Source organism: Diachasma alloeum, unplaced genomic scaffold (genome assembly GCF_001412515.2).
Source record: "Diachasma alloeum isolate Michigan unplaced genomic scaffold, Dall2.0 Dall_scaffold_00865, whole genome shotgun sequence".
Classification (NCBI taxonomy): Eukaryota; Metazoa; Arthropoda; class Insecta; order Hymenoptera; family Braconidae; genus Diachasma; species Diachasma alloeum.
Window position 1 is genome coordinate 68,095 of NW_021680986.1, and position 20,043 is coordinate 88,137.

General features: G+C 38.8%; 1 protein-coding gene across 3 annotated transcripts in view; it reads left to right on the forward strand.

Annotated features, from left to right (window-relative positions):
- LOC107045029 (rho guanine nucleotide exchange factor 2) overlaps positions 1 to 18,794 on the forward strand; it is a 19,939-nt gene extending 1,145 nt beyond the window's left edge. The window contains exons 2-10 of one of the 3 annotated variants that reach the window (XM_015267120.1): positions 3,967 to 4,634; positions 7,270 to 7,419; positions 7,699 to 7,880; positions 9,442 to 9,582; positions 9,811 to 9,886; positions 10,119 to 10,242; positions 10,366 to 10,558; positions 12,749 to 12,799; positions 13,834 to 18,794. In XM_015267120.1, coding sequence (XP_015122606.1) covers positions 3,967 to 4,634; positions 7,270 to 7,419; positions 7,699 to 7,880; positions 9,442 to 9,582; positions 9,811 to 9,886; positions 10,119 to 10,242; positions 10,366 to 10,558; positions 12,749 to 12,799; positions 13,834 to 16,600 — 4,352 coding nt within the window. In that variant the 3' untranslated portion in view covers positions 16,601 to 18,794. The remainder of the gene's footprint in view (positions 1 to 3,966; positions 4,635 to 7,269; positions 7,420 to 7,698; positions 7,881 to 9,441; positions 9,583 to 9,810; positions 9,887 to 10,118; positions 10,243 to 10,365; positions 10,559 to 12,748; positions 12,800 to 13,833) is intronic. The other 2 variants (XM_015267121.1, XM_015267122.1) reach the window with 2 other exon arrangements.
- The last annotated feature ends 1,249 nt before the right edge of the window (positions 18,795 to 20,043 follow it).

The window sequence follows — 20,043 nt, forward strand, 5'->3', positions numbered from 1 at the left end:
ACACTTTTGACTTATTTTAAATGTTAATGACGGGCTGACATGTCGATAAAATTCAATAAGTTTTTTTTCAATACAAAGAACAATTTTTTCCCTTTATGACGAGCCTAAATTGAGCTCAATTGATCAATTTGTTTCTGAGTTATGAATAATTTTTAAACAGTCTATAGTGTCCATTTTACCCCACCCTCCCCTAACACTCATCACAAAGGGAAAGAATTGTTTTTTGTATTGAAAAAAAAAAAAATTAAATTTCATTAACATTTCAACCCGTCACTAATATTTTTAAAAAAGTCAAAGGTGTCCATTTTACCCCAACCTCCCCTAAAAATATGTGATGGACGGATTTTTTTGTGATTTTTGGGGGCCGCGGGGAGGAAAAATCGAGGGGAATTATTTCGGGAGATTTAGGGCTGGTCCAAGGATTTCCCAGGATGGAGGTGGGGTTGGGTGGGTTTGGCTCGCTCTTCACTGCCCCGTGCACTGCTCGAGGGGTTGCAAATATCCGAGAGGGGGTGTATTGCTGTGTGGGTTCGAGGTCGTGGATCAATTCGTTATTGCGAGGGTTTTTTTTCGTTGGGAATGGAAATGGTCGAAAGCAACAGTTCTCGCGAGGTTTTATCAGTGACGAGGTAATTGTTGGGAGCATTAATTTTGGGGGAGGGGGAGGGGGGAGTGATAAGCGATTGCTGCGGTCGGAGGCTTTGTTGGGATTTTTAGTTGAGTGTTTTTTTCAAGGGAAAGGATTCTACTGGAAAAATGTGGGGATTAGTCTGTTGAGGGGGTTCATGTTTATTGACGATGATCTCGTGAATGATGAATTGTGGACGTTCTCTTTGTTTTTGGTTTAATCGACGGAATTATTGACGGTGAACTGAATAGTGGAGAATAATTGGGGGAAGAGGTGAATTCGGTTTTTAGCGGACATTTAGGTTTTTTGGAAATAAAAATGATTTGAGACGTTTTTTACGCAGTGGTATAGCGAATAAATGAAGCCTTAGTTCTCTGTAAATATCGCCAAAGTCAAGAGAAATGACAAAAGTTTTTGGATTTGAAGGAATTAAGAGAAATAGTGATGTAAAATTGGAATTGACTCATTTTATTTTACGAGTTCATTTACATGAAGCTGAAACTAGCAGAATATTCGCCAGCGGAAAATTCAATTTAGGATATTTAAGTGTGGGAGAGTAGAATAATCATGTACAAATGTTTGTCAAGTGCGACAGAGTTTGTACATTACTTAAAAACATTTGCACACCTCGAGATTCGCCTGAGACAAATCTTCTGCTGTCGAATCTTTCGCTAGTTTCAGCTTCGTTTAATTTACGAATTCAATTTATTCTGTGAAAATCGATAGTGAATTATTTTATGAATACAGTGACGATTAATTAGACAAGAATTGATGCAATTGTTCAGGAATTATGCAGACCCAGTTTTCCAATCCTGTCACAACAGAAAATCATCAAATAATCAATAATTAAATTGATAGCTAACGAGAAAAATTCATTCTTCACAAAAAAATATTTGCGATGACACTTTACTTCTCTGTAAATATCTTCAAATCCAAGAGAAATAACTTAAGTTTTTGGATTCGAATAAACAGGAAAAAGAAGCCGCAGTAAAATTGGAATTGAATCATTTTATTTTACGAATTAGTTTACGAATTCAATTTATTCTTTAAATTCGATAGATGAAATGAATTATTTTATGAATACAGTGACGATTAATTAAACAAGAATTGATATAATTATTCAGGAATGATGCAGATCCAGTTTTCCAATCCTGTTACAATAGAAAATCATCAAATAATCAATAATCAAATTAATAATCAACGAAAAAAATTCATTCTTCACAAAAAAATATTTGCGATAAAGTTTTACTTCTCTGTAAATATCTTCAAATCCAAGAGAAATAACAATAGATTTTGGATTCGAATAAACGAAAAAAAGAAGCAATAAAATTGGAATTGAATCATTTTATTTTATGAATTAGTTCACGAATTCAATTTATTCTTTGAAAATCCATAAGTAGAGTTTCTTATTCTATGAAAACAATACAGTTTTCCCTATCACAATACAAAATAATCAAATCAATAATAAAATTAATAGCCAACGAAAAAAATTCATTCTTAAAAAAAAAAATTTGCGATGAAGTTTTACTTATCTGTAAAATATCTTCAAATCCAAGAGAAATAACTAAAGTTTTTGGATTCAAATAAACAAGAAAAGGAAGCCGCAGTAAAATTGGAATTGAATCATTTCATTTTACGAATTAGTTTACAAATTCAATTTATTCTTTGAAAATCGATAGATAAAGTGAATTATTTTCTGAATACAGAGACGATTAATTAAACAAGAATTGATGCAATTATCCAGGAGTGATGCAGACCCAGTTTTCCAATCCTGTCACGACAGAAAATAATAATCAAAATGTTGAGAATCTCGATAACGATTCAACTTCCCACTGAATGCATCAAAGTGACCTGGTTTTCCATTGTAGATACTTCCACTCTGTTAATACGAAAATACTTGATAGACGTTGTACCTATACACTGCAATTGTTCCCTTGTTTTCCATCCCCGGAGCAAAATGTGAGAGTATCGGAAAAAGACTGAGACTATAATCAGAATCAAAACACCAGCACAAAAGATTAATCATGCAGCACTCGCTGAATTTTCTCTTTGATCTTTTTTCGATAAATTCCATCGGAGGAGTGAGAGCCGGGGATTTAAATGTATTTTCGTTGAAAAGCTGGGGGAATTTCCGGCGAAAAATACAGACTGGAGATCCATTTGAGTCCACTCTGTGAGGAGATGCAATAAAACAATCAGGGGAGAAGTGATAGAAGGGAATAAATCGACTGGAAGTCACGATTTTCGTTTGATATTTCGAAAACTAGCGAAATCCTTGTGAAATTTCCTTTTGTGGAGCGATCCTGTTTGACATATTTTTCCCGTACCATTTTTCCTCAGGAATACGGGAAAAACGAAGAAAATATCCCAGCTGATCTCCAATGAGACCATTTTCAAATACCCCTCAAGGTCCGCAGACCCAATAGTCCACCCCCGAACACTTGAAAATCCACGAGAATGTCGAACGTTCGAAGACAGGTTTTCCCGGGAAAAACCAGGAGAATGTCCCCTGGAGAATAGAGAGAAGGTTATCAAGGTGCAGAACATTCTCTATTCATACCTTCAATAACTAGAGCAGATAAATGGGTCGTCAGGGTGACTTTGCAACCGGAAATTTCCCCAGCTGCTCCACAACAATATCTCAAGTCTTCTTTCTTTCCCAACTCGCTCGAGAACGGAAGAGCCATCCCCCAAACTTCACGTCCTCATCGCACTCCCCTGCACAAGACATTCATAAATTTTTTCATTCCCATCTGCTGAACTGAATTGTCCACAACTTCCACCGAAGTTAATTTTGCGCAATAAGTTTATTATGGAATTATCTGGAGAATGAGTCATCTGAGGAGAAAATATCGAAATACATTTTTTGTGGGGAATTTGATTCTCTAGAAAAAATATCCTCTGATGATTTTCCCTAGAATCACTCGATTTACGGATATTTTAATAAATTAACAAAGACATTTTCGAATCGAGGGAATAGTTGAGTTTTTGATGAATACTTCCGAATCTAAGGGAGATAGCGAAATTTTCGTGATCACATTTGTTGTAGCTCTCAATCGGCTCTACAAAAAAGGTTATAATAAAAATTTTGCTATCTCCCTTAGATTCCGAGATATTCATTGAAAACTGGTCAATAATCAAAATTGGCTGCGTGAGACTCAACAAGTTTGGCCTCATTTTCGAGATATGTTTTCACGTCCAATCCCCTCATATTCCTCCTAATCCAATCCCACCATTAAAAGATCATAAACAACCCCCGGAAGTTCTAATTCTATTTAATTTCATAATTTCGGTCGTCGTTACTCCCCAAGAAATTCACGTAAAATCGCAATTTCCAGATGAATGTCCAAACAGTGGCGAAGACAGTGACGAGGACGTAGTGACAGACTACCTGAACTCAGAGCACACAGACTGCAGTCATGCATCAGCTGTTAACGGTGAACTAGTTGGCTCGACAATTGATGGAACCCATCACCAATCAGCTGATTATACCAAAGATAACAACGTCGATATGGCAATGTCAGAGGGTGGTGATGACCGACGCAACCCATCTTCCCTTGGTATCACCAGGAGTCAGCAGAATCCCCTTGTTCCAACGATCAGTGTGACCCCACACTCCCCAGGACTGGCCAAGCACTACCCAGTGCTGGAGGACAATCTCCAGCAGTTGAACGAGATTCACAACAGCATCCAACGTATGCGTGACCTGACTGTCTGCACTGTGGGCTACAGGCTGCTGTCCCAGGCGGAGAATCTCCAGAGACTGAGTTCATCGTGCCCATCGCTGGGACCACTGGGGAGAGCTGCCACTGGGGACAGGGCGCCTGGCTCTGATCCTGATCTGGCCAATTGCTCCACCAACAGTTCACCCACTCATTTTCCACAAGGACAGCTGCCACCAGGCATGCTGGGAGTCGACAGGAGGCGAAGCTGGACTGATCTTGAGGAGAGCAGGCAGAATCGACACAGGTGTGGAGTCCAGAATCATCTGCAGGCGCAGAATATGGTGAGTAATTGGTTGCACATCCCTAGATTCGCCCACGACAAATCTTCTGCTGTCGAATCTTTCGCTAGTTTCAGCTTCATTTAATTTACGAAGTCAATTTATTCCGGGAAAATCGATAGGGTGAATTATTTTATGAATACAGTGACGATTCATTGAACAAGAATTGATGCAATTATTCAGGAATGATGCAGACCCAGTTTTCCAATCCTGCCACAATAGACAATCATTAGATTATCAATGATCAAATTAATAGCCAACGAAAAAATTCATTCTTCACAACAAAATATTTGCGGGGAAGCCTTAAATCCAAGAGAAATAACCAAAGTTTTTGGATTCGAATAAACGGGAAAAAGAAGCTTCAGTAAAATTGGAATTGAATCATTTTACTTTATGAATGCAGTGATGATTCATTAAACAAGAATTGATGCAATTATTCACTAGTGCTGGAGGACTGGTAATTGTTTTTTTGGTTGGGGTTTTTGCAGTTCTTGAGGAATATTTTTTGGAGTTGTTGAGACGTTTTTTAAAGGATCTTCTTTCGAAGGAAAATGATCAGTATTTTTTTCTACTTTTTTTGATTGCACAATCATAATTTTAGGGACTCCTGCGTGATGTAAAATCCTATGGAAATTGTGATATATTTTACGTTATGAAGATGGAAAAACATTCGAGATACTGTTCGAAAGATAATCCACCCGAGCCTTAAGGAAAAAAAAACTATTGTGAAGACCTTTTTTGAAAATAAAATGAGAGCTGCAAGAAAAATATTAAAAATTCATCTCCTCTGCATTCAGAAATATTTATTTAAAAAAAAACTGCTGGGTCGATTTTATCTCGTATTACGTCTTCGCATTTAATATTTCTGCTAATTAGGTGTCTATCTCAAGAACTTCTCCAGATTAATTTTTTTATGGGCGAGAAATTTGTTAAGCGAGGAATTCCTTGATAAGAAAGGTCGCAGGGTGGCTCCCATTCAGGGAGAAAGGATGTCTTCCACTCCATAATTGAAGAGCATTTGAGGTAGAGGAGTTGGGGTAATTTAATTCCGACTCGGTGGTTTTTTTAAGAGAATTCAGGTGTCACTTGGAGTTTCCTTCCACCCACGCGTTGTATCTCTGAATTTTTTATCAGTTAATTTCCATATTCAATGGCGCAGGCAACTGAAGGAATTGTAAATAATCGAGAATAGCGAAATAATATTTCGGAGTACACATCACCCTTCCGCAAGCGAAAATCAATCGTGCACGGACGTGTCGACCTTAGCCTTTTTCATGCAATCAATTATTCATAAAATAGGGCATACGACAGGGCTGGGGAAGTTAATTTAATGGGGAAGTGCTGGAACGTCGTAAATCAAATCTGTCATTTTTTTTTAATTTCTTGTTTCAGAGAATTCACTTTCACATTTCCTGATTTCATTCATTTTTACATTTATTTCGCATTCAGAACATGCAAATTGTGCATTTGATCTAAAAAATTATTGATTCTAGAAGAAAAAATGTGGAAATGAATTTCCAACAAAAAATGACTTGAAATTTTCCCCTAAATTTATTGCGACACGTGAAAAAAGAATTGTTTGATCCAAAATTCCTTCAACAATCTCGACTACTCTTTCCTTAATCGATTTTCACTACAAACTATCCGTCCTCCATAGAAAAGCTTGCAGAAGCCAGTGAAATGCCTGTGATGTAGAAAAAAAAATTGCACAGCACATGTTTGCAAACCCCCGAGACAAGTAAAACGAAAATAATTCGCATTAATTCACAGAGCAATGAGGGCTGCCCTCAAAAGTCCTTCAGTCCCCCGGGAGTAACTGATCTAACGATTTTTTCGGCGATTGATAAAAATAAACTCATGATTTTTCATTTCTAACAAAAATGACTAATAGAGGAAAAAGTGATGTCTCAGTGTTTAGAAACGGAAGCCTGTCTTTCCTGTTATGTTTATATATATCTCATGCATTACGATTCCTCGTCTCCGGCTCAATCGTAACTACACGAGTAAAAAAAACAATTAATAAATCATGACTGATGGTGATCCCTGGGGTTTGCCAGTGAATTCCCTTCGGTTTTATGGACTGGAAGGATTATTTCGTCGATTCAGCCGAATAAAGTGAAGGATTATGCACAGTTTCATAGCTCAGTGATGCCTTTGTGACAGCGAGAATTGAATTTCAAGTGAAAATGGTGAAAATCACAGTTGAACGCTTTTAATATTAAACTCTCATTAATTATTCCTGTTCATTAAATATCGATCAGTCAGGATTAAATTCATGTTCCATGAGTCTGACGAGCGTTATTGATTACAACATGAGAAAGAGGAGGGAATCCTCGATAACCTAGGTCATTTTCGGAAAAAATCTTCTACATTAGAATTAAAAAAATTAATTTTCAAAAATAACGACATTTTGAACTAAATTTCTATCTTGACAGCCATGATTACCCTCATTTACTCAGCAATTATCTCGATATACGGGATAATTAACTCCTAATTAGGAGACATTCTTCGAAAATCTATTGTGAACTGAAATTGCGTGATTTAATTTAAACGCTTACTCACTGAAATTGAATGACTATTTGATAATTGCATATTTAATGGGAAAATATACATAATCATTATGATTTTTCATTCTCAGCGACAGCGAAGTATCAGCCTAAGTAGCCTTGACAGTGAAATGGACCTCGAAATTGATGGTAAATCGACATCAGCATGTGCTAGTGTGGCAAATCGCTCCTGTAGATCTCAAACCAGCACTCACTCGCTCAATGAAGCTGACTTTGTTCAGGTAAATCATAAAACCCTAATTTACTTGATAACAGTCCGCTGTATGATTATTTTTACCGAACAACGTCAACAGATTTCCCTTTTCAAAGCAGAAAATTCTCTACGAAAAAAATTTCTTCTCGTTTTCCCAATGAACAAATCCTTTTTTTTATAATTCAGAATATGATCCGTGAAAAAATCCTCATTCACCAAATATTCGTGTTTACCTCGAATTAATCTCCATCATCAATCATTTTTTTAAATAAAAAATTGAGGAAAATGCACTGTGGAAACATTTCAGATTGACCCACACAAATCAGCAGTGAAACGAGTAAGCCAAAGACTAACAGAGACTGTGAACCTGTTGCCGGGAGTGACAGGATCACGTTTACCACTCCAGAAATCCATCTCCACTCCATCAATCATCGGTCCACCAGGGCAAGCACCTCTAGAGGGAACAAGGACAACGCCTTCTCTAGCCACGTAAGTTGACATTAAATCCAATGACAGATTTTTATTTCATATATCTATGGGTTTGCTGTGCCTAATTCGCTATTGATACGAATTTTATCTACATTTTTTAGAGGATGAAGTCAGTAGTGAAGTGGTGAAATGAATGATTCAATTTTTTATATTTTTAAATGTTGCATTATCTCTGGGAGGAATTTTTTCGTTGGAAATGTCATTTTTTAGCAAAATCCTTTTCAATATTTTCTCCTGGATCCTCTCATCCTCGAGATAAATCACTAATTATTAAAACGATTTCGCTACTGCAACAAAATATTAATCACGATTCCATAGTTTGTCGCACAGCTAGACTTTGGCATGTCAGTATGCAGAAAAGCAAACTACAACTCACTATAATCACTAAAGAAACAAGTAAATCTATCCAAAGCTGCTGATGAAATCTACAGTCTTTATTATTTATGAAGCCAGTAGTGAAGTGGCAAAATTAATAATTCAATTTTTTATATTTATAAATGTTGCATTATCTCTGGGAGGAATTTTTTCGTTGGAAATGTCATTTTTTAGAAAAATCCTTTTCAATATTTTTCCCTGGATCCTTTCATTCTCGAGATAAATCACTAATTATTAAAACGATTTCGCTACTGCAACAAAATATTAATCACGATTCCACAGTTTGTCGCACAGCTAGTCTTTGGCATGTCAGTATGCAGAAAAGCAAACTACAACTCACTATAATCACCAAAGAAACAAGTAAAATTAGCCAAAGCTGCTGATGAAATCTACAGTCTTCATTATTTATGAAGTCAGTAGTGAAGTGGCAAAATTAATAATTCAATTTTTTATATTTTTAAATGTTGCATTATCTCTGGGAGGAATTTTTTCGTTGGAAATGTCATTTTTTAGAAAAATCCTTTTCAATATTTTTCCCTGGATCCTTTCATTCTCGAGATAAATCACTAATTATTAAAACGATTTCGCTACTGCAACAAAATATTAATCACGATTCCACAGTTTGTCGCACAGCTAGTCTTTGGCATGTCAGTATGCAGAAAAGCAAAGTACAACTCACTATAATCACCAAAGAAACAAGTAAAACTAGCCAAAGCTGCTGATGAAATCTACAGTCTTCATTATTTATGAAGCCAGTAGTGACGTGGCAAAATGAATAATTTAATAATTCAATTATTCATCTTTTTAAATGTTGGGAATTTGATTTTCCACAAAAATCCTCTTCAACATTTTCCCCTGGACCCACTCATTTTCGACGCAAATAACTAATTATTAAAACGACTTCGCTACTGCAACAAAATATTAATCACAATACCACAGTTTGTCGCACAGCTAGAGTCTTTGGCATGTCAGTATGCAATAAAATAGACTAAAACTCACGACAGCAACTCACTATAATCACCAATGAAACAAGTAAAACTAGCCAAAGCTGCCGATGAAATCGGCAATGTCTTCATTATTTATCTCTGTACATTAATTCACCAAAAAGAAATTTAGTGAAAAATAGTATGTATGTGATTTGTGTGTGTATTGCACTGAAAAATTTTGCAACAATCGTGCATGACAGCAGAAGACACGAACCAAACGAGAAAGGTAGTGGAAGTGAAACTGAGACCGAGGATCCACCCCACAGTCATGCATATCATGGTGATATTATTCGTGAGGGTTCCCTCAATGCCCAAACTTCCCTCGACGAGCTCATGACCGAGTGAGTACCCTAGATATTTCAATGATATACATTTCGTCATCTTGGAAATGGTCAGTTCAATCACCCAAATATCTCAGTGTTATTTATTTCATCTCTCGATATTTATGTTTAGGCTTTTGTTAAGCATAATGAGGGCTTAATGCTTGCAATTTTTCATTACTCCATTTGAATTTGAAATAAATCGGCCATTTATTTTGGATATTTACCACGGAATATTCGTGATTACAGTGGAGCGGTGTACGATGATCATCACTCGGAGAAAACCCGGAGAAAGCGGGGATCGTTGTTCTTCAGGAAGAAAAAGGTGTGTTCTGTTTTAATGGATTTATCATTGTTTTATCAGAGAATGGACGTTCATTTAAAGGGTATTTTTAGATCCTTTGTCACTCTAATACACCTGAGGGATTCATCAATATTATTATTTTTATCGTTTTGTTCTCTCTCGACGACTCATCAACAATTTTTTTTCCCCTTTTCATTTGCCATTTTGTTTTGGCCTGTATTTAGTTATTTTATTCAGTGCATTTTCTGTACAGGATAAGAGTGGTAAGAAGCCTAGTCAACAGACTCACCACTGGGTGGCAATGAGTGTCCAGGGAAATTACGTTTGTGATTATTGCATGAAACAGTTTGGAAATAAATCAGTTCTGCACTGTGAGAGTGAGTACAAATCACTTGAAACATCTCAATTTTACTTGAAGTTTTAGAAATTGGCTTGAGATTCTTTCGAGGAAATGATTTCACCGATTTGTTGATGTAATTGAATTATTATCCACTCGACAGTCTGTGGAGTAATGGTTCACCAGAACCAGTCATGCAAGGACCAGATGCCAAGCGATTGTGTCAAGTCGAAGAATAACTCCCACAAGGGCTCTACAAAGTCAATGTCAAGTGTGTCAATAGTGACGAGCAGTGGGCACGTCAAGAGGGGCTCCACTGTCTCATTACCCCCGTCAAGTTCAACCGGTACAAACAGGTGAGTTTTTGCAATTAAATTGAGAAAAACATTGACTTTTTAACAATTATACGATTAATATATTGCATCGAGTCTTCGTGTCTATGGTCCAAGTCTCGCACGCTGCCGACGCACGGCCAGAAGGAAGCTCGGAGTTTTAAACATAAAGAAAAACTGAATAAAAAATTCAATCGTTTTTTTCACGTTAAAAAAAATTCATCGACTTTGACAAGTTCACGAAAAAATTAATTGTTTTTTCGTTGTGAAGTCAATTTGTGCTGAATATTGTCAAAATCTCAGGGAAATAAGGAAATAATGAATATGAAAATGAGAATTTTCCATCGAAATTCTTTCATTTTCAATAGATTTCAAGATTTTGAGAATTTTTGAAGAATTGACTCGTATTCCCGCCCTTTTGCAACTGAATTTCAGTGAGGGAATTCATTTATCAATCACTCCGAGGCTCAGGCTGGCTCAGGAGCTTTTACCAACATTAATTTTTACCAATTTTTGCAAGATGAAATTAATAGAGCGGCAGATATTTACATAATTATTTATTAATTTATTAATCGTCCTTGTGTAGTTGCGTGTAGCCAGGTCTATGGTGCTTTTGAAATATCGCGTTACTCAGACAATTCAATTACATCATTACTCTCGTTATTTTTGGCTGGATATATTCACATGAGTTCAGACTAGAGCTACACTAATTAAAAAATATGGGATTATGGTGCAGGAAGGGAAAATGTGGAATAGGGAGCTTGCATGGAGCTGTTTTTTTCATTCTCCTATATGTGCATTCAGGTGAATATCAAAATATAAAGAAGTATTGGGGCATATGTTCGACATAATTTAGAATAATTGATTAAAAATCTTGAAAAATTGCACTTTTTGAAGAAAATCTGTTCTATTGGGGTTTTAATCACAAAATTAAATAACAAAATCAAGAAAACCTCATGCAAGTTCCATATCGAGTGCAATTGAATGAACGAAAATGACCGAATGGGGTAAAATCATTCAAAACGAAACGAAAGAAAAATAAAATGCGTCAAGTTACGCTAATGCAGTGTGTGCTTTCTCCTTCCTCCGTGCATTCCCTCCCGATTGCCAACTGTATTCGATATCAACGGTAAAAGGGAAATTAGCAACAAGAAAACGGTGACAAACTACAGCCCTTGGCGGCGTGTCGCCACAAAGCTCGGAGTCAAGTAAGTCGTCCCAAAATAATAATCACAAAATTGTGTCTATTCTCGTTATTATTATTTTTTTCTACTGTCGATACATAGGTTCTTATCCATCACGTGTAATCAGTTATTACTGTTGATTCTAACTGTGTTCTGAGATGATATTTCAATGAATCTACTCAACTCGTCGTGGAATTGGTGTTGCTAGTTGTTTATTTGTTTTCCATTATTTTTTGTTGTAACAGGGAACTGATGGGAATTATTGTGAATTAAATGGTGAAGTGATGAGACAGAATCTGTCAACTTCACGCGAAGATCAATTTTTGGAAAATATTTCTGAGGTTTTCTGCAAAACTGATCTTTAGGTGAAATTAACTCATCGCAACAGAATTAAAAAATATTACAAGCCCTCAATTCTTCTCATTTCTTCCAACAAAATGTTCACTCTGTCATCCGCACAACATCGTCAGGATGGAGACCGATCTGAATTGGCACTTGATGTTTATATTGAGCGATTTAAACGATAGAAATGATATAAAATATGTCCTGCCCTGCCTGAGCTTGAGAACCACCTGCTTGTTTCGTTAATTTGTTGCAATTTCACTATTATTATTTTTATTATTCGTTCACTACTTTACGTACTAGTCGAACTGTCCGTTCAATACTCTAGTGAAAGGGTGATTGAGCCTCTGAGGACGACAACTGCTTTGCTTTGCTTAATTCGTGTATTTTTCCTCAATTTTGTGTTGCACTTTTCGATAAAATTTGGGAATCTCCCAGTGATATGTTTAAGTGGTACCGTGTGCCGACACTAATGGGACGTATGTGTGAACGATTGAAGTGATTTTATGATTGACTGTGGCGGTCAAGTGGAGCTTGACTGTTAATGAAAAGACATTGGTGAGGAAAGACTCACGTGGATGAATGCTTTTTAGGAAGGGAGGCACCAAGTTTATTAGTTTTTAGGAAATTAATCAGGTTTTCTCGAGGTGAGGAGAGGATATTCACGCTGAGAGTTTTTTTTTTACAGCCAATCGATCAGCGAGGAGAAGGATGGCGAAGGACAACGTGATATTGTCAGGTAATTTGATTTTTCGTGTTGTAAACATTTCATTAATGTTTGAAAGCACTCGGGGGGAAGGCAAATTCGATAATGCATGTGACCTTTTCATGAATTTTCGGGGGAAAATTGGTGATTCGATAGGGAAATTTCCTCTTGTAGTATTTCATCGTAGACTTTGAAATTATTGGCTGAAATATTTGATACACTTCTTGGATATTTTTATCACATGGTAGCGGTACACTGGAATTTCAAGGAATTTCGTAATTGAAAATTCAGAATTTCAGGGAAGAATGAATGGAAACTGCAAATTTCAGTTCAATTGTCTCACAGAAATAATTGGGTAATGCAATTCAGTAGTGAAGCGGTAAAAGGGTTCAAGTTTTTGAGGAATATCTCTGAATTTAGGGAAAATAACGGAATCCATGTCTTTTCAACTGCTCAGATTTAAATACACGCCAAAAGGATTAAATTATTATTAATTATTGTCGTTAATTGAAATGTCAACAATTCAAACAAAATATTAAAGCACGAAAAATCCTTTAAAAAACAACTATTAGTCCTAAATTATTGATCTCTCATAATTGTTAATATAAAAACAAATTGAATCTTTGTACGATATTAATCATTAATGTCTTGGTTCAGTGGTTAAATTGAGTTGCATTACGTTGTCTGTTGAAAATCAAAGAATAGTAAAAAATGAAAATTGAAAAAATTTCGGCTAATTCCTAAAAATATAGTAATTTCGAAAAGACGCCCCCAAATAACGAAATTTTCATAATGACCTTTTTTGTCCCCTCAATTCGCTCAACAAAAAAGTCTGAACCAGAATTTTGCTGCCCCCTTTAGATTCCGAGATATTCATCGAAAGCTGGCCAATAATGAAAGTCAACTTGAAGCACTTTTCCGCTTCTGAATTTTCATCCCAACAGGATTTAGCGAAATGCTTCAGCTCATCAATCCCCCGAAAATGGCCACTCACCTCCCCCCAAAATTGGAATTATCTCCAGGCCCCTGAAACCGCCAAATGACGCACCCCCACAATTATCTTCCAGCGGCTGGGAGGAATTTGACTTCGGTGACGACGTTCACCAACTGTCAGTCGGTGACATCGAGGGCCTAGACCCCGAGCTCGGTCTCGGCAGTGACGAGCCCGACTCCTGGAGTGCGGCAATCGGTCGCAGTGACGCCCTGCGCCTGGTAAACGGCAATGACCGCGAAGTAAAACGCCAAGAGCACATCTACGAGTTCGTCCTGACCGAGAAGCACCACTGCCTGGTGCTCCTCGCGATGGAGCGAATATTCGCCGAGGGCCTCCGCCGTTACTTTCGTTTAACCCCACCCGACATTGAGCGCATGTTTCCGCGTCTCCGCGATCTCATCGACATTCACTTGAAATTTCTCCTCAAACTCCGCAAACGCCAGCGAGCAAATCTCGTTGTCCCCACCATCTCCGACATTTTGGTCGAGCAATTTTCTTACGAAACCGCGGCCCGCATGAAGAGCGCGTACGGTGAATTCTGCAGTCGTCACCGGGACGCTGTCGATTTCTACAAATACTACCTTCGAAACGACCCGCGCTTCTCCCGCTTCGTCCGCCAATGCCAGACGAATCCCCTCCTCAAAAAGAAGGGAATCCCCGAGTGCATTCTCTTCGTGACCCAACGCCTGACAAAGTACCCCCTCCTGGTGGAGCCACTGATCAAAACCTCCACGACAAACGACGAGAAAGACGACCTGCGCAAGGCCCTCGGCCTCGTCAAGGAGATCCTCGCCGACGTGGACGCCTGCGTCGCCAACAAAGAGCGCGAAGACCGAAAACTCGAGATCTACAATCGAATAGACGCCAAGTCCTTCGCCACCCACCGCGGCACCAAGTTCAAAAAGTCCGATCTAATGGCGTCAAATCGCGTCCTGAAGTTCGAGGGAAATGCCTACCTGATGCAGGGCCGCGCCAAGACAGTGCCTGTTGTCGTCGTTGTTCTGTCCGACATTCTGTTCTTCCTCGCGGAGACGCGCGACCAGAAGTACGCGTTCTTTGTACCTGAGAATAAAGCGGGCGTTGTGTCCCTGCAGAAGCTCTTGGTGCGTGAGAAAGCGGGTCAGGAGTCGCGTGGTATCTACCTGATCAGCAGCAATCCCAAAGTCCCGGAGATGTTTGAACTGAAGGTCCAGAAGCCGAAGGACAGGCAGATCTGGATCCAGTCGATCTGGGCGGCGGTGGAGTCTTGCCCACCGGAGAACGACTGCGAGGGCGACGGCTTCGACAGGGGAATGGGAATATCCAGTGATATATCGCGCTCGGGGAGTTCTGCCTCGTCAATGCTGACGGTTGACGAGCGCCAGAAAATCGCCAAGGCCAAGGAGACCCACATCCTGGGAATCGTCGGTGAACTCAGGAAAAAGGACACTGAGCAGGCCCTCCTCCTCGAGGAGAAGCTGGCGCTGCAGATGCGGCTGCTGTATGCAGCCAGTGTCTGCAGCGAGAACGACGACAACGAGAGCCGAGGGGACAAGGTGGAGAGGAGTGAGAAGGACGTTGATTACACGAGACTAGTGCGAAACGAGGGAACTGATTCAGCCCAACTGTGGCAGGAGGTTGTGGTGGCTGTGCAGGAGGTGACGAGACTGGCGAGTTCACTGTCCTTCAGTGCTGGGGGTGGATCGCTGTCCAGAAGTCTGAGTTCAGCTGGGGAGCGTCACAGCGAGGCCTACGTACCCCCGGCCCTGGCGGTTCCCAGGAGAGCGGAGACCTTCGCAGGGTTCGATCATAATAAGGAGAGGTACCCCTGGAGGGACTCGGCAGCGCTGCACTCGGTGATTCCTCCACCAAAGCCCTGCGATCTGCTGAAAGCGAGGGACAAAGCTGAGAGAACTGACGAGGAGGGCACGGAGATCAACAAGGATCAACAGCTAGCGGCGATAAGACTCTCCCATTACGTGTACACACTTCTATGCATAATAACCAATCAGATGACAACGATTGACAGCCTCCAAGCGCAGTTGAACGCCTCTAAGGACTGGTCTGGCTCATCAGGAATGGGAAAATCCACGAATCAGAAGGTGAACTCCAATCGTCAGCTGGAGGAGCTGCGCAATCTTCAGGATCAGTTGAGTCGGGAGAAGGCTGCGTTCAGGGCGATGACGCAGCAGGAGAAAATGCAGATGCAGGAGGAGAGGAATGAGTTGTCGAGGTTGAGGGAGCAGTTGGCGGCCGAGCAGAGGGATGTCACTCAGCAGAGGGATCAGTTGTACCGGAGGCTGGAGGCTTTGGAGAGACAGGGGGTCTCTCTGGTCGCTCCGTCCACCGCTAATCCTTCAGCTGCTGGCCATGGCCATGGCTCGCAGGGGGGTGACACTCTCCTCCAGAGGAAGTCCTTGCCAGATGCCAAGAGGATACCCCTGAATCTCATCAGTGCTACTAATCAGCAGAAAGCTCCAAGCAGTCTTCCTCCGGTTAAACAACAGCTTCCCCTCAAACTCGCCAGTGGTAGCAACAACAACAGCACGAGGCACAGCACAGGCACCAACAACAGCCCCGACAGGCACTCCAGGACTTCAAGCAGCCCTGCCACTGTCAATCCCTCCACGTACTCCTCACCGGAGCTTGGGAATCATAATAATGGAAATACTTGTCAGCTTAATCGATCATTGAGAATTAACAAGTCACCTCCTGAGTCGTTTCATCATCTACATCACTCGCAATCGCACTCCCATCCCCATTCTCATCATCAGGGACATCAGCGGGCGGAGGTATCAGCGCAGGCTCAACAGAGGGCCGAGCCACAACCGCCCCTCGAGGAGGAGGTCATCTTCTTCTGACGACTCTTTCGCTTTGGCCGAAAACCCACGCGTCCACCTAGAGCTGTTGACACTCCGACGTCGTCGGGCACTCCTGTCACCACTCCAACGCCATCCAGGAGTCAGTCGAAGGACTCGCAGAGCAGGAGTCGAGTCAAGTCGTTTTGACTTTCAGATTAGTGATGCTGGGGGAGGTATTTACGAAACCGAATTCAATAGAGTATTTCAATCGAGTATTAGGAGGCCATTTCAACGTGGCTGGCAGTAAATTAGTGCTCATCTTGTTGCTTACTCCGTTAATATTGTTGATGAAAATGATGAAATCGACTGAAAGTTCTATTATATTAACATTTTCACGTATCGCATTCACGTCAATATCTACGTACGTATGTGTATTCATTATCGGGGAGGTTTTCTTCAGAGGGCGGTTGGGAGTCGAGAGGAATCAGGAATCGGTCGGATAGATTTTTTTTAGAGGGACAGGATAGCCATTCCAATATTTTAAATTTCGGGGAAGTCCACGAAACCTAACCAACATGGGGGCGCGTCCGTCTGACCAATCGGAATGGAGCAGATAGAATTGGCGGGAAAAGGTATATTTTCGAGAGTGACAGGACAGCCATTTAAATATTTTAAATTTCGGGGAAGTCCACGAAATATAACCAACTTGGGGGCGCGTCCGTCTGACCAATCGGAATGGAGGAGATAGAATTGGCGGGAAAATCTTTCAACCGCTCTCACAAATTTCTGTCTGGACATTGGTGAAGTGGGAAGACAGGACAGATCCTCAATCTCAGAGATTGTGAATTTTTCGGTGGGAGCTAGAGGTTTTCTTCAGGACAGTCTTGCCATCGCCTTTGGATGCCAATAAATTTTCCTGTTCTATCGAATCACTACTAGATTACACAGCTCCCGGAGCGAAGTCGACGGGAAATTGTATGTATGTGCTTTTTCATTATTCGAGGACATCCAGATGTCCTCAGGGATGATTGTATAACCATTTTTGTATATAATGATGCAGTGTGCATTAATTTCTGGTGATTAGGATTTTTTTTTGGGGAAAACACGATTTCGTAGGGAAGTTGTGAAAAGGACGAATCAATTCAATTTCTTATCACGAGAAATTGAGAATTGTCTCCTGTTTTGCCACTTCACTACTGAACTATTTAATTATTTGATTAATCAAGGGTATGAGGACGCTCATGGGTGATTATTTTTCGAAAATAAGAGACAGTATTAATGCAATGCACACTGCTTATAATATAAGTGAGGCACTCTTGATTCTACGATAAATGCCCACCTGAGGTGACTATTTTTTAGTTTCCTTAATTTTAATTAATGATAAAACGATGCATTTAATGGAAAGACTTAATATTATTGACAATCGAATCTAATCCGGAAATTAAAAGTTTTATGATATCTCAATTTTAACGAGTGTCTCACGTTTTACGTAATCAATCAGTATCGACAGACTTTTCGTAAATGAATTCAACGCATATTGTAGTTGTGCGGTGAAAAATACTAGCTGACTTTTCATTACTGGTACTTTAATCCAGAAAAGCATAGGGAGAGCATTCATTAGATTGATGAGGAGTCTGATAATGGCAATGATCGTGCCTCGAATTATCTTTTAGTTCGTGCATTTTTATTGAGTTTAAGGCAAGTTTGAACATTCCTTTTGCATTAATTTTCGTATAATTCCAACATTTATTTGGGAATTCCCTGGAAAATGATGAAAGGCTGGATTATCCACTGCCATTGTTGTTATTTAACTTTTTTTTTTCAACTTGACACACAGAAATTGTACGATAAATTTGTTGAAATAATTGTTTTTTTTATAAACGAAAATTATGAAATTTCTAGGGCTGAGTGGGGGGATGAGTTCGGTGGTTGCAGAGTTGCTTGCCCTTTTCGAAGCTTTTGTTTTGATTCAGAAAGAAGGTCCTCACAAAAATCAATGATTGAACTCATCTCTCAATAGGGAGCTTGCATGGAGTTCTGTTTTCCCTAATTTCAATATTTACCCATTCTACATAATCCGTAGATAGCTAAACGGAAATAATTATGGAGAAATATTGCCTAGGTATTTTATAATAATTCAGTAGCCAAGTGGTGAAATGGCTCAAGTCAACTTTGACTATTGGACAGTTTTCAATGGATATCTTGGAATCTGAGGGAGATAGCAAAATTTTTGTTATAACCTTTTTTGTAGAGCTGATTAAGAGCTACAACAAATGTAATCACGAAAATTTCGCTATCTCCCTTAGATTCGGAAATATTCCGCAAAAACTCAGCTGGGCGATGAGTTGACTTAAACAGTGATTAATAATAATTACTATTAATTATTATCAATAATTAAATTAATTATTATTATTAATAATGATTAATTAACGAGCAATTCTTCGAAAGTTTATAAATCGAAGCTTAATTTTTTTCCGCCGAAACTTGAGATTAAAAAATTCAAAAAAATTGATGCAAGTTCCCTATTTCACTTGATAAAAAAAATCTCTATCTCCTTGACATTGTCATTGAAATAATTTCGTGATACGTTGATCTACGTGCCAGTGTGCAATATCAATAAAAAGATGATTTAAAACCGCGTGAGGCGAGAAGGCCAACTAAGTAATGAAGTGAAACGAGTTGAATTCAATTGAAGTAAAATGAAAGAGGGGAAAATAAATTATTGCAAGAACACTTTATCCGCAAATCAATCGTGGCGACAATAGAATATACCGTTATACAGTAATCAATCGGTTTATAAAGAACCCTAATATATCGTGATATGGTGATCACTGGAAGAATGAAAATCAGGAGCGAAGTGGTGAACCTCAAGTCAAATTACGTTATTTGCAATTCTTCATTCATCTGGGGAACGAGTGTTTTCGGAAGAGAAAACATTGCGGAAAATATTTTTCAAAGAGAATTAAACAAATCTTGAATTTATTCATTTTAACATTAAATAAATAATAATTATTATTATTTAATAAATAATTTTAATTGAATAAATTCAATTAAATAAATCTTGAATAAATTATCTCGAATTATTTATCAAAGAAATCTTAAAATGAATAAATTCAAGATTTATTTAATGAATAAAAAACTTGAATTAATTTATTCATTTTAAAATTTATTTAATAAGTTGAATAAATCCCGAAATTTTGTGCTCAAGGCACTTGTTCCTCAGATAATTCAACATTTATAAGTAATTTTTTTCTCGGTTTTTCTACTTTACTTCTGCAATGAAAAAAAAAAGAAAAAAATATAAACATAAACCTCGTTGTTAACTCGCATTGTTGTGTGCACGTGAAGACATCCAAGTTCGTTAATAAATAATGATAAATAACTGCATTTAATGATTACTAATTTGTAAGTTTCGGAAGTAAGAAGTAATACTGAATAATTCAGGTAGAATGGGGCGAGTTATTTGGAGGCTAGAAAATCGTCCTTATAAATTGTAAAATAAT